The sequence below is a fragment of the Manis javanica genome, chromosome 9 (assembly GCF_040802235.1).
Source record: "Manis javanica isolate MJ-LG chromosome 9, MJ_LKY, whole genome shotgun sequence".
In the NCBI taxonomy this organism is placed as follows: domain Eukaryota; kingdom Metazoa; phylum Chordata; class Mammalia; order Pholidota; family Manidae; genus Manis; species Manis javanica.
Genome location: NC_133164.1, coordinates 56,474,938 through 56,490,055, shown reverse-complemented (window position 1 = coordinate 56,490,055; position 15,118 = coordinate 56,474,938). Strand labels below are relative to the sequence as shown.

General features: G+C 40.4%; 1 protein-coding gene across 3 annotated transcripts in view; it reads left to right on the top strand.

Moving 5' to 3' along the window:
- The window catches only part of HTR2A (5-hydroxytryptamine receptor 2A), a 74,335-nt gene that overhangs the window by 2,068 nt on the left and 57,149 nt on the right, over nucleotides 1-15,118 (top strand). For all 3 annotated transcript variants that reach the window (XM_017665258.3, XM_073212644.1, XM_037001929.2), the window contains one exon: nucleotides 2,380-2,580. In XM_017665258.3, the coding sequence (XP_017520747.3) occupies nucleotides 2,380-2,580 (201 nt within the window). The remainder of the gene's footprint in view (nucleotides 1-2,379; nucleotides 2,581-15,118) is intronic.

Genomic DNA, 15,118 nt, shown 5'->3' with positions numbered 1-15,118 from the left:
TAAAATATTCCCAATTACCTTGGAACATTTGCAGAGAGAACATTAGTGGTACAGTGGACTTAATGTTAAAATATTCAGTCCCCATTAGAATAAATGAATTGCTCCAGTTTTAACTGTTCCCTGCCCAGAGAGCTAATTTGGAAGTGTGCTTTTAAACTATACCCTCAACTCTTTAAAAAAACACATGCCTAAGTTCCTCCAGTCTGGTTTGGAGAAGGATGGAAAACAAATGGAAAGAGATTAATCTTGCTTCTCAACAGTTTGAAAGAGTCAAACCTCTCAGCAAGTCAGCAAACACTGGGACGGCTTTAGTGGGAAACAGAATGTGATATTCTTTCCAAATTATGAGTAATACAGCCAGATTTCTCCTTTTAAAGAGAATGTTGAGACTGTTAACACAAGCCCATCAGCAGTCACTCAGAGCTAGAAACAGGTTATGAACACTTTGATTCAGAGGGGATTTTTCTGGCCAAGTCCTACAGGCTTAAAATAAAAACAGCCTTGGGGAGTGTGAAGGAGGAAGGTGAGAAGTGAGAGCAGGCGCTGGTTTGCACAGGGTCGTTAATGCCCATGACCACCAGATGTCACAGCAGGACGATTTCATTGAATTTGCCTGCTATTGCCCATATATTCTGGAGAGGTTCTCCCTTCCTAAAGGCCCAACCCTCTCGAAGGCAAACTCCAGGAGTGATAGATGATTCTTAGAAGACCCATCTGGAAACAAATTCTCGCGGGAGGGCAGGAATGACCTCGGGCGGCGGGAGGGGGCAGGCACCCGCCCTCCGCGTTAGGAAGCAGGGACCGGCCCAGCACCTCCCACTCGGGGTGCAACGGCGCCCTCTGGCGGCGTCCACCACGCGCGCAGGCGTTCCACGCCGAGCTGCGCCCCTCCCTGGGCTGGTCCTCCCTCTTGGCGGGTTGAGGAAATTAACCCCCCTTATCCTCGCCGCGGAAACGCGACTACCGCCCGCGGCTGCCTTCTTGCAGAGAAAACTCCTCCAAGGGCCAACATCAGTTCCGACCAGGCAGACGTCGGTCTCGTTTTAGCTCAAGATCTTTGAAAATAATCAGGGTGAAAGGCACGAAGTTAGGCTTGTATCCTACACGCTTTACTTTCCTAAATACCCTTGGTGACAATATGGTAGAAAGGGTAGGTTTTCGAATACTGAGTTTGCAGGTCCGGAATACTGTGAGGAAGAGGTGGGCTTTACAATCTTTCTCCTCACATGCACACAGACCTAATACCATTGTTTATGCTGTTTCCTGAACTAATTTTATAATCTGATCCATCTCTGAAACAAACGCAGGACACTCGGCTTATGTCTGTGAGGCATCTCCTGTCTTCCTAGTGTAACAGGTGATCTGCTGCAGCGCTTTTCCTCTTGGAATCATCTGGGAAACTAAAACGCCGCTGTTTGGGGCCTGCTGCTGCCCACCCCTCTGGGCCCCAGGGCCTGGAGCGCAGCTCTCCTGCTGATGGTACTGTGAGGCCCGGGGTGAGAACCGTTTCCCTGAGCGGCTGTGGCCCAAGTGTTGTCCTGGGATAGCAGAGTCAGCACCACCTGGGAAGGTGTTGGAAGAGAAAATTCTCCTGCCCCACTGCTGACTTACAGAATCAGAACCTCCGGGGTGGGATGCAGGACTCTCATTTTAAGAAACCAGCTAGGAGACCGTGAGTCTCACTGAAGTTTGAGAACTGCCACCCTGAAACGATTCTCAGGATGAAAACACCATTCTTCTCTTAGTGGTTGCTTTCATTCTCCTCCATACATATACCCTAAGTGTTAGCTTGACACACAAAATATTATTACATAAGTCTTTTTCAATTTTACAAATAAAGATAATATTCCTATTCTAGAATTTTAATCATTTATTCATTCACACCTTTATTGGGAGACTATTAAATGCCATTGCTGTGGGAGACTGAGCAGTTAAAATAATGACTAATAGACGGCCTCAACCTCAAGGAACCTACCGTATGTGAAAGATGTGTGAGAAAATCACGGCATGATACACTGTGAGAGGAGCTTCTACAGAGGAGCCTGAAATGCAACATAATTTCTGACCTAAATCACTAAAAAAAAAATCAGATTTTATCAGGCAGAAGAGATAGAAACGCTAAAGAGAGACCATCTCAGTTTACCACAATGCACCGGCATAATTCCAGCCCCAGGAAATGTTCCTTCCTCATGTTCAGTGCGATCTTACCACAATGACGTATAGTTGTTTCACGTTTTTTTTTTAGTTTAGAAAATATCTTGTGTTGCCCCTTGCCACCACATGTGCCTTTCCCCAGGAAGGAAACTGTTGCTGAAGGGTAAATTCCACACACCGCAGGAGGTACAAGGCTGCTGGCTGATGCTGACTTTCTGCATTCAGGTTACCGGTGGCCTCTGCCCAGCAAGCTCTGCGCTGTCTGGATTTACCTGGACGTTCTCTTCTCCACGGCCTCCATCATGCACCTCTGTGCCATCTCACTGGACCGCTATGTCGCCATCCAGAACCCCATCCATCACAGCCGATTCAACTCCAGAACGAAGGCATTTCTGAAAATAATTGCCGTTTGGACCATATCAGTAGGTAAGTGGGAACAGTACCTCAGGGTCTCACTTAAAATGATAATTTGTGCCTTCCAAGGAGGTTTGTTCTGTTTTATTGCATGGAAACCTGACAATCCTGAATCTATTGTTTCCTATGTTGTGAGATGTTACAACATAATAATTATCAGATTTGCTTTTGGAAAGAATATCTATTAAGGTCACTGGCTGACAGTATACATTTGTATTGCTTTGCACAGATAAGAACATATACACTGATACAGCAGAAACTGGAATAACTGTGCCGCAGCTACCGCCAAAAACTTTCCCCCATCTCACACTTTCAAGTTCATTACTCTAAATCTTTACTTTCCCAACATTTATAATCACTGGACCTGTGATCAGTAAGAATACAGATGCCCATACTGGAGAATACAAAGCTTCTGGGGCTCAAGTCAGGTACCAGGTGCTGTAACTCAGAGGGAGAAGGTGAGGACAGAGGAAGGTGGCAGGACCTGCTCAGGGGCATGGCCATTCAGGCTGCCCAGGGTCTCTGTAACCCTTCCTCATGTTATATACCACACACCAGAGGATTTCAACCCGCTTCACTTAGTTTGAACACACACACTCACTTCTTCCCAGTAGTGTGCTCTTCTGGCACACACCTAACAGGAAAGCCCAGGTCATGGAAGCTAAAGGGACAGCTCCCAGCCAGTTAAGTCAATTGTACCTGTTACTTCAGCAGGCTTGGTTTGTGACCAGAGCTTTCCTGTGATTTGTTTTAAAGTTGCAAAGCTTTTCAGGCAGAAGGCTGGGCTGCACCTGCTTGTGGCCAGGTGGGTGCCAGTATACTGTAACATGAGAATGTGGGGTTTGATGGCAGTCTTGACATCAGGGACATGTGTAAGTCTACCCACAGCTTTGTAATAAAATGTAAATAGCAAACACAATTATATGGTATCTTGTGTTCTTGAGTTCTTCTTGTTTACTTGGCTGTTAAAGGTGTAATCTGCAGAGTAGGTAATTCCATTTTATGGATGAGGGAACAGGGGTTTAAGAAGTGAAATGACCCCATAGCTAGTAAATAGCACAATGAAGAGTGAGAAGTCTTATTTTCCATTTTAAACTTTACATTACAGTTGAGGTAGACAGAACAGATCTTGCTGTGCTCATCTGGTGCATGAACAAAGCACAGCAGAGAGGGTCTATGGCTTTCTGAATCACCTCTCCAACTAGCAGCAGGTGTAGGACCCTGAACCTCCAGCACCAAGCCCTGCTCTCTTTGCTGAATCACCACTTTCCTTAGGAAACCATTTGTGTTCCAAAACATCCTTGTGGTTTCTGGGCCTGTGCAAACTTGGACTTATTCTATTAGGAGAAAGTGGTACTGAACCCAAGCTGCACATAAGAGCCCATAGGGAGCATTCTGATTTAAATGGCCATGGTAGGGCCAGGTGACTAAGGCCACTGAGACAGACTGTGGAGGAGACAGAGGTAATTAGTAGAAAAGGGTAAGAATAAATCAAATGAAGCAAGCCAAACTATTGTCAAATTTACTCTAATTTGCCCCCATGCACTGTTCCACTGGTGAGGCAGATGCTGGGAGAGTCACCATCTTTTACCCTCTACCATACTGACACTTTTCCCCACCTTAGTCAAGCTTAACAAGAGCACTAGTATTAAGGGCTGTTTCTGACCCCATAATATTCAAAGCACCTTATTGAAAATAAGCTATAGAGAAGTTGCACAGGATGACACAGCTCATAACCGTAGTCCCCCCAGATCAGGCCAACTCCAAAGTCCACACCCTGTCTACTGCCTAATAAGTCAATCTGCCTCCTCCTCCTTGCAGCCATCCCTCCAGGAGGCAGGCAAGCAGGTGTACATGTTTGTGGAGATGCTGGTCAGGGGGCATCATTCATTCACTTGGAGCTGATTGCATAGCTACTACGTGCTAGGCACTGAATATGCTCAGATGAGTAAGATGCACATTTAGAGATCCAACAGTGTGGTGGGGTAAGGCAGATACGGAAATACAAAAACCAAGGTCACATAGGCTCTGTACCACAAGGCTGAGATGTATGGGCTGAGGAGGGGGCAGTTGGGAAAGGTAAAAAGTGCAAAACCATTTCTAATGAAGGGCCTGAAGGGGCTCAGCATAAATATTCTGAATTTTCCTCCAGTGTTTCCATTTCTATTGACCTTGTTTTGTACTGTTGTTTTACATTTAAATACTTAGTCTAGCTGGAATTTATTTTTGTATATGGTCTAACATGTTTTCTTCTACCATTTAAAGCCTTTTCAGCATCTATTGATAGGATCAGTTTTTCCCCTTCAATTTATTGATATAATAATACAGCTTTCTTGATGGATTTGAGTATTGAGCTGCTCTTGCATTCCTGGAATATATTCATAAGTGAAATTGGATTTTCATGACTTTGTTAGCTGGTGTATTATTCTTACAAGGTTTCTTTTTCTAGCTTCATTAAATGAATTAGGGAGGATTTTTTTTTTCCTAGGTCTTGAAATATTCAAGTAGGAATGTTCTTTAAAGGTTATGTAGAATTTAGTTCTAAATCTCTCTCCCCCCATTGCCTTTCCAGATGATATCTTTAATTGCATCTCTAGCCTCTTCAATAATTATTATTTCATTCATATTTTTTTACCATGTCTTGAGTTATTAGCTGCAAAGTTTGTCTTTTATATTGATTTATTATCTTTTATCATTAAATCCAATGCTTCTTGCCTTAAAATCTACTTCATCTGATATTAGTATAGCTATGCCAGTTTTCTTTTGGTTATCACTTTCTGGATATATCTTATTCCATCCTCTTACATCAAACTTCTTTCTGACGTCATATTTAAAATACATTGCTTGTAAGCAGCATATATAAGTCTGTTTTTATTCAGTCTTTCCCTTTTTAATTGAATCAGTCTATTTACATTTAATATAACTCATATTTGGGTTTAAATTTACCTTCTTACAGTTTTCGTTCTATTGTCCCACGTATTGCATATTCTAGCCTTTCTTCCACTCTTGTCCTCTTTCAGACTAATCCAGAATTGTTAGTTCAGTATTCCCCTTTATAAACTTGCTATCCACTCTTAAATCCTTTCAGTGATTACAACACTTATTTTTTACCTAATAGTGTCTAGTACAAATCCCTTCTATTATCTCTTGAATAATGCAAAAACTTTAGAATATCATAACTCAATTTACCCCTCTGTCTTTTGCATTATTTTTTCTACTTTCCAATTCTGTGTATCTTTTTAAAATCCAAAAGACATCATTTTAAGTCTCTCATTCACTCAGTATTTATTTCCCATATATTTATTGTTTGTGTCATTTCCCTTTCTGCCTGGGTTCATAGTCCTTAATCCTGAAGGACTTTTAGAATATCATGTAGTTTTCTTTCAGTGTTTGTTATCCTCAAACATCTTTCTTTTGCCTTCATTTTTAAGTATATTTTTGCTCCATATAGAATTCAAAGATAGCAGTTCTGTTCAGCAATTTACAGGCAACATTCCAAAGTTCTAGCTTACATTGTGTTTTGTTTCTTTTTGATAAATCAGCTGTCAGACTTGTTGTTGTTCCTTAGAAACTACCATTTCTTGACACCCTTTTCTGCTTTAGGACTTTTTGTCATATCTTATTTCTTCATTCACCCAGAATCCCAATTCATAGGTTTTTCCATAGTTTTTAAATAACTTAGTAGTGCAATATAGCTTTTTAAGCAAGTCTAAAAAAATGCAGAAACCATACAGATGTAGACATAGCTGACTACATAGGAAATAGTAAGCTTTATATAGCTGTAATCAATATAAGCAAGGTGAGAAGAAAGGTTTCAATGCAATGGGTAACAGACCAAGGGCAATCTCTTTAACATACAAAAGTACCTACATTTTGATACAAAAAGAAAAGGTAAACAACAGTGAAAGAAATACATAAGCTGTACAAACAGGCAATTCACAGAAATATAACTTGAAATGGACAGTAAAGCAAATGAAAAATGCTCACCTTCTTTACAGTCATGGAAATATGATTTAAAACAACAATATGTTACCATTTTTCACTCCTGCGATTAGGTGTTTTCACTCATTTTAATTTTGCCAGTGCAGTTTTGGATATGGTGCCCTAGATCTTGTCATATCTTTTGTGACATAAAGTTTTTGTTTTTGGACAAGCTAACAAAGCTACTAAAATTTGAGCTATCAATCGCATTTGAGAGAATCTGTTCTACATAAAAACAAAAATAGACATAAGAGTCTTTAATGCAGAATTTTGGGGAATAACAGAAAAGTAGAAATGTTGGATTATGGTTAGATGTATATTTTTATCTAAGTTTAGAATACTTTTCAACTCTTAAAAATATTGAGGTGAAGTTATTTGATATTCAGCTGGAGAATGGCCATGATGTTAAGTGCAAAAAAGCAAGTTTCAGGGTGGTAAGCATGATCTGAGCCATACTGGTAAAATAATAGTAATAATAGATGAGGATATATACATCTTAGCCCAGAGAATCTGTCAAAAGACTTCACACCTGTCAAGAAGGTGAAATTAGAAAGTGGCAGGATTGTTATATTGTTATATAGTCCCTTATATATTTCTGTACAGCTTTGTTACAAATACTGTTATGATGGTGACAAAGTAATTTTTGGATGATCAAGAATGAAGCAGTTACCCCTGTGCCATAGGAGAGATGATTTCATGGAGATGGTCTCTGACCTTCAAAGTTCGCTAGGATCTAACAAACAGCAACTTGGTAACAACATCCTAGGTAACTGAAATTTTCTTGCTCTAGGTATTCTGAGATACGCTGCTTCATTCCCCTGCTTACTGCTGCCAGCTTGGTCACTTTGCCTTTTGCCAAGGTTTCCATCTAATTCTGAGAAAAATCAACATAATCATAAATCAAATGCAATTTCTACTTGTGAACTTCTCTGAGTAAACAAGTGGTGACCAAAAAGATTGAAGCATTAAGAATGATCCTGAGTTTCTCTGTAGATTTCATTTTCCCTTCATACACTCAATTCCCAGGATCAGAGGTAACCAAGACTTCACTACAGAGTATAAAATGAATAAACCCTTTTCTCATGGTGATTGCTTTGCTAATGTCACATGAGAAAAGAAAATAGATGCTGTTTTAGTCCCTGACCATCTAGCAGATAAAGGTATATATCAGATAGGACAAGTGAAAGTGACTATTTTCACAATGTCATATTCTGACAGGCATGCAAAGACACCAGCTAATTTTTTTTCTTGCACTTATTTCATAAATTATTTGTAGCTTATGGAGTGATTTTGAAATATCACAGGTCTAAATGATTTCTTTTCCCCTCAAGGCTAAGCATGACCATGTATTTCTACATTATTACTTTGGTAAATAGGAGAAAAGGCAAGCTGTGTCACATTTATGCTTTTGTTTTCACAACCTGTGTGATACAATGCAAAAATCCTAAGGCTCAGGCCACTGGGTCCAATATTGTGCCCTTGGGCAGGTTAAAACTTACCTTCCTACCTAGACAGCACAGATTTATAGCAAAGCTTTGAGGGACAGTGAAAATGATCTCTCAGTGTAGTTGTAAATTTTGTTTATAGGATTTTAAGCACCTTTTCATGTTCATAAGCAAATTTATGTTTTGTTTTCTGTGGTTGATTACTCACAGATTTGCTGTAGATCATAGTGGTTATAAGCAAAAGTCTGGAGTCAAACTATCTGGCTCTGTCCTATAGAAGCTGTGTGATCTAGGGTAAGCTACTTAACCTCTCTGCACCTTAGGTTTCCAGTGAATAAGTGATAGTAACAGAACTTACATTATGAGGTTGTTTAAATGATTGAGTAGTGTTTGTATCATAAGTGTTATAAGTTTACAACATTATTTGAACTCTTTTCTGCAAGGTTCTTGTTTTTTTCCTAACAAATTAGGCAAATTAGCTTTTTGTCTGTGTTTTCATAATTCACCCATGTATTCCCAATGTGTTACTTGACATTGCGTATGATGGTGTTTTCATATGGATTTTTATTTTTATATAGCCTTATAAGTGTCTTCTCTTCTTTGTGGCTTCTAAATTTTTAATCACTACTGAAATGATTGCCTTTTCCCCCACCACAAAGTTATAAAAGAATTCTTCCACATATTCTTCTATTGCTTTTGTGGTTTTATACTGTGTAAGTTTTGAACCATTTAAAATTTAACATGCGATTTAAATTTTTTCTGCACATCTGCTTATACCATTACCATTTATCTCCACATTGAGATGATATGCCACCTTTATCATGAGTTCCATATGTATTTGGGTTTATTTCTGTACCTTTTCTGTTCTATTGATCCGTCTGTTCATTTACCTATAGCATACATTTATTTGAGGATTCATAATAGGGCTTTTCTTTCTCTTAAGATCTGGTACTCTCTCATTGCTCTTACCTTCAAACTTTTCCTGATCATTTTCACTGGTTTCTTCACAAAGAAATTATTTTCTATATAGTTTCAGAAAAAAAACTTGGAATTTCATGTAATTTTATAGATCAACTCTCTAGACCTTTTAACTGACTCTGTGTACTTTTTTTGATCCTCTTTATCTATGCATGTATGTTTGCGGGCAACCTCAAATTCTGTGTGGAATGATCAAATATAACTACTAAAATTTTAGCACATAGGGTTAAAAGAAGTCACATCTACCTTCAGGCCCAAGAGGAATGATAGTGAAACACGTATGTTTAGTTTTCCTGTCATACCATTTTTTCTGAAAAAAATGCTTATAATATTACAAGGTAAAATCAGCTGAATAAAATGGGCTCAAAACCAGCTGGTGCTCTGCTGAACTTTATGCTGGGACCCATCGCCAGCTCCACTGCCTGAACCAAAGTATCTGAGGAGCCCACAGGCTTTCTCCCCGGGACCCAACAGGTTTATGCCAAGCTCCCCCGAGGCCAGCAGCTAGCCTGAGAAGTAGGTTTCAGGGACTCACCAGGCAACCCGGACAGGAAGAGAGCTGGGTTACCTGCTCTCCCCGCACTGCTTGGAGATCGTGAGGCAGGTCAGCACCTACCAGGACACCAGAGGAAACCTGTGAAGAACCAGTGTAACTCGCCCTTCCCCTAGCTTCTCTGCTCATTCTCTCTCCAGGGTGAAGCAACGTTGCTTCCCCACCCTTTTTTCTGCCCTTGTGCTCCTGACTCATTACATCATCATGTCCAGGCCTGGGGGGGTGGGGGGCCTGGCTACCACCGTGCCTGCCAGTGGGTAGACCAGTGTCTGGGAGGAGGGATGCCTACAGCCACTTGGAAAGGCTTCTGTCCCTCCCGGAGCATTACAGTCCCAGAGCACTGCCACGTGACCAGCCATGCTGTCACTTCCCTGAAACAAGGGCTCTGCAGGGCCACCACTCACTTAGCCCACCGCCTTCTCTTGTCCCTTGAGAGTAGCAGTCCTTTCCCTGTCTGCCCACAGGTACAGAAGAGTTTAGGGGAATCTCCCCAACCAGACCAGCCCCTCTACACCAGGGCGCATAAGGTCACAGAAAGGATGTGGCCTTGGAGGACGAGTCCAGATGTCCTTCAGGACACTCCCCATCCCTGCTGGAGGGCCAGCTGACTCCTCTGTACAGGGCATAGTCTACCCACAGCTGGGGACAACATGCTCAATAAAGCAGCACTTGGTAGCATATTCACTCCATGGTCACTGAAAACTGGTGAGAAAAATTAGGAAATGATGCAGTGATAAAGGAAAAATGCTTTATTCTTTGTCAGTCTGTTGATTTTGTCTACCTTGCGGACTATGAAGTTCTTTGCTCTTTTGCTCTTCATTCTTTCAAGGAGGAGGGGGAAAAGGTGAAGGGACACAAGTGGGACTTCCGTTACATGTGCCATTTAAAGCAGAGGACCAGTCTCCATATCCTATCCCTTCCTGCCTGCAAGCTGCATCAGGAACCTGCAGGCTATGGAGACTTCACTTTCTCCAAATCTATCCATCCCCCAGAGGCAGAAGGTAGGAATTTTCAAAAGGTCAGAAACTATGGCAGATCATCTGATTGCTTGTTATCACCAGAGCCCTTCATGTCCTAATATCTGTTCGTCACTGGTCTAACAAAACCCCAACCTGGACCACCGACAACCAGCCTGAGCTGGTGCTGCCCTTAGAGTACCAAGAGCTGCTGGAGAAGGCCACACAGGGGATCGGACAGCACCGCGCATCTGTGGCTTCTCCCTCACAGCATCTGCCATCACTGTCAGTTCTTTGGTTTATCTTCAGTGGATTTTTTTTCAAGCTTTTTTCCTATTTAAGTCTTACCTCAGATTGCCATTCTCTAAGCAGGTGACCTTATTCCTTCTCTAAGAAAAGGCCACCAAGCACAACTCCCTTTCTTTTTCTGCTTCCACTTTCCAATTCTGCTTTCCATTTCCAATTTCCAAGAACACCTATGTTTTCAAATTTTCAATTCATGTTTTACCAATTTCAAAGAATATCCATACTTTGTCTCCACATCCCTTCCTTCCTTCCCCAAAGGACCTTCCTTGACTCTTCCCCATGTATCTCTCCAATTTATCTTAATTCCCCCTAAAGATTCTATTCTTGCTTGCTCCATTTTCATAGCTTTTGTCCACACCTCAAAGCACTATCCTGCTTTGACTTCCCTCCTTTTTACTGTTCGTCTCAAAGTCACCAAAACCTTCCTGACTTCAATCAAATTCACAACTTTATTTTAATAACATACTAAAGTAATACATGAATACATTCTCAGTGTGAGAGTCAAACAGCTCAGACTGTAGAAAATACAAAGTGAAGTTGTCCTTCTTCCCCAGCTGCCTCTTCAGACCAGCACCCAGGTACCATGCTAACCTTGAACCTCACTGTTACTGTTCAGTGCAGAGCGTTAGCAGGAGAGGAGAGTGAGTACTGCTGAGCAAATCTCCCTCAGATTTCAGCCCTTCAAGAAAGCACCTCAGTCCCATTCCACTTGTATATCCTTTGACTCTGATTACATGTGAAGCTGTTCTCTCCAAATCCTGCTAATCTTGCTACAGTTTTTTTCCTATATTTGCCTTGGCCCTTCCTTACATTCTGTTCTCTTTTAACCAGTTCCCATCTGCTGTTTTGTCTTCCAAAGATTCCTCTATCATTTGTGAAATACTAATGAGATGACATTCATTTCCATGGGTTACTATCATTTATTCTGACCAATACATTTTACTTTTTATCATTAAATGGAATTAATGATATATTAATGATATTCATGTGTGCTTGGATACCCAGTTGGTCCACCAAGAAGTCTAATTCCCTATCCACCATCCTTTCATGGATTTATTTCATTTTGCAGATTGATCGGTTTTCTTCTAAACAGCCCCTTCCCGTGCTCCTTCCCTCCCCTCTGGTCATCTTGCTCTGTTGCTTTTTAGGCTGCTTTTCCCCTTACTCCTCAAGTGGTGGTATTCTGTAGACACCTATTCTGTACCTTCCCTCTTTTTATTCTCCTTGCCTTTTCTGGCTCCTTTCCATTTCCACAGATTAGCAGAACACCAATGAACTGATCAGTCTTATGTTCTAGCCCACAATGCTCCCCAGGCCCTCAGACCCTTGCATGGAGCTATCTGGTAGACAGTTCTAGCCAGAAGTGCCTCAGTAAGCTCAGTGTCAGCAGATCAAATGCTATACTCATCTGCCTTTCCTCCTCCTGATATATCTACCTTAGGACACAGCCTAATGTCCACATAGTCACTAGACACCCAGGATTCACCTCCTTCCTCACCTCCACATCCCAGCAGTTCATGAGTCCTTTGGTTTTTAGTTACAGTTTCACAGATCAGACTTTTTCCATTCAGCCCTTATCACCTTCCTCCTGTGCTACTGCATTTTCCTGTCCATAGGTTTTTGCTGTCATTCTCCACCTTGTCATTAAGTCAACCACATAAGATACAGGTTAAACTAAATTACTTTCCTATTGGAAGCCCATGAGTGACTTTGCTGCTACATTGTGGAACCTTAAATGAGAAATACAAGGCCCCATAAATATAGTCCCTGCCTACACTTTAATTTCATCTCCTACTATACTTGGCCTCCCATTTTATTCTCCAGCTACAATAAATTGCTCTTAATTTCCATGTCATTTCACCTTCATTTTTGCATCTCCTGCTTCAGATGCCTTCTTATGTCCTTGCCTGGCTAATGTCTACTTTCCTTTTCATTACCTCCTCTAGGAGGCCTTCTTCCCTTCTCCCTTCTATCCAAGGGGTTAGGAACTTGACCTGTTTTGACTCTTCCATTACCCTTCCATATATTATCTTTTCACAAATCATAATCATCTGTTTATTTCTCCACTAGGTCATAAGTTCCCAGAGAGCAAGAAATGAAAAAACAAATACACTTCATTTTGAAGCCATTATAGAATAGGTAATGACTATCCAAGCATACATGCCTACACAGATTCCTAGAGTCTGATGCTAAAACCACCTTCAATTTTTTATTTCCTTGTCTTTTTAGTTTCAAAAAGCTATGTTTTAGATGGCTTTCCCCATACTTTATATGAAAACCTGACTTTTATTTTAAAATATACTTTTTATTCTTAATACGGATCATGTTGTAATTACTACAAATACTTAATTAATAGGGTCTGTAAGAAAGATGTTCATTCATTTTCTTTTTTTTTTAACCTCACCAGGTGGTGAGCTTTGGTTTGAGATTTTAAGACTTATTTGGAAAGTATGTAAGAATTGTTCTTCTCTAAGCCAAGTCTTCATGTTAGAATCTACATAGCATCTCAGGGTAGTTTTCCACTAAATTAGCATTTTTTAATAGTTATGAGGAAAGGTATAATGTATCTCCTGGAGACCTCAAGGGTCTCCCAGGCAGGATCTCCCCATCACAGCTAGTCATTAGTAGGGTCTCCACATTCTACAGTCCAGGCATCAACTTTACAGGTTCAGATTTCTATTTCCCCCCTTTTATTCAGGGATAATCACACTCTGAGGGTTGACTTACAAAAACCAAATCCCAAAAACTGACTTATTTAATACATAGGTAATAACAAACTCATTTTCCTAGATCCAGTCATCTGCACAGGACACTCCTTCCTGCAGAGTAATCCCCTTAGAAGGCTACGTAAGCAGAGCCAACTTACTGAGGGTCCACAGTGAATGAGGGCAGTACAGGTATGCAAGGGACATGGTGAGGACTACATGAATGTTCAAGAACCTAGCAGAGATTAGGTACATGTGTTCTCAAACATATTTTAATTGTCTTTGAAAAAGTATACAAATTGCTTACAGTCTAATGGAGAAAGGGATAGCTGTAACAAAACAGAATTTTCCATTATAACAAAAATACAAAGAACTCACAAGTAGGGATCAGGGAAACTTGTATAAAGACAGACATTTGACTTGAGCTTTGAAGTACGAGCAGAAGTTGGGAAAATGGAGAACAAGACAGAACTTTTCCGAAAAGAATAATGTGGAGGAAAGACATTATTACATAGCTTGAAAAGAAAAACTGAGATATAAAAATATCCTCTAAAGTACATCTAAATTCACATATATCTCTAACACTGATGAATTTCCCTTTTCCACTCTAGGAATATCTGTCTCTATAAGCAAGAACAGTTGCCTGGAATCAGAGAATATTTCCCCTGGACAGTATTAAAGGAACACTGAAGATTTCCTTAGCTATCAGACTTATTCATTATTTTATCTCAGAGTGGTCCTCTATATGTTAATATTACAGTTCTAGTATTAGTACTTGCTTCTATTAGTCATGTTAGAGGTGCTAGCTAACATTTAGTGAGGCACCTTGGAGTCTTCGATGATGAGGGAGATATGTTTTTATCAGAACCTTTTCAAACCTTTCTTCTAGAGAATCACCTCTAGGAAGATTTTTGCAGATGAATAGTTTCATCCATTTTATTGTGATCCTCCTAGGTTTTAATTCCAGAAGGTGGCATTTGCTGACCTTCCCTTGCATTCTGGGCCCTGGCCTAGTTAGGGGTAACAACCCTTGTTTTAGCCACAAGGAGTCAACAAACATGAAGAATGCAAGTACTTTAAGAAGTCTTCCTGAATGTAGTTTCTAGTCTCTCCTCATATTTCTTTTAAATTAAAGCTTGATTTTTTAGGAATTAGGACTGTTGGCTGTGGTGTGCAGGTCTATAGAACCTTCTTGCTCATGTTCCTGTGAGAATGTGCCCATAAGAACCTCTGTGATAACAGTTATTAATGATTGCTATTGTCTTAGTTTTTTTAAACATCTTCAAAAATTTTGTGTCCTACATTTCCATATTTTCTGTAGAATGGATTCATCATGTTTCCTTTTTAACTCCTGAATGAATCTTTGCAAGTAAAGGTTTATATGAGTGACAGTGTTTACAGGCTACACTCAAATGGCAAAAAACATGTCCAGGTTAATTCCCAACTGCATGTTTTATTCAGGAAAACCACCCATTTTATAGATTTTATATAGGCACTTGGGAAACCACCCACTTGATAAGGAAAACAAATATCTGTCTACTCAGAGGTACTCCTTACTGCTCTACTACAGCAGCTAACCCGTATGTCTGACAAAGGCTGTTTCTTTTTTTCTTTTTTCTTTTTTTT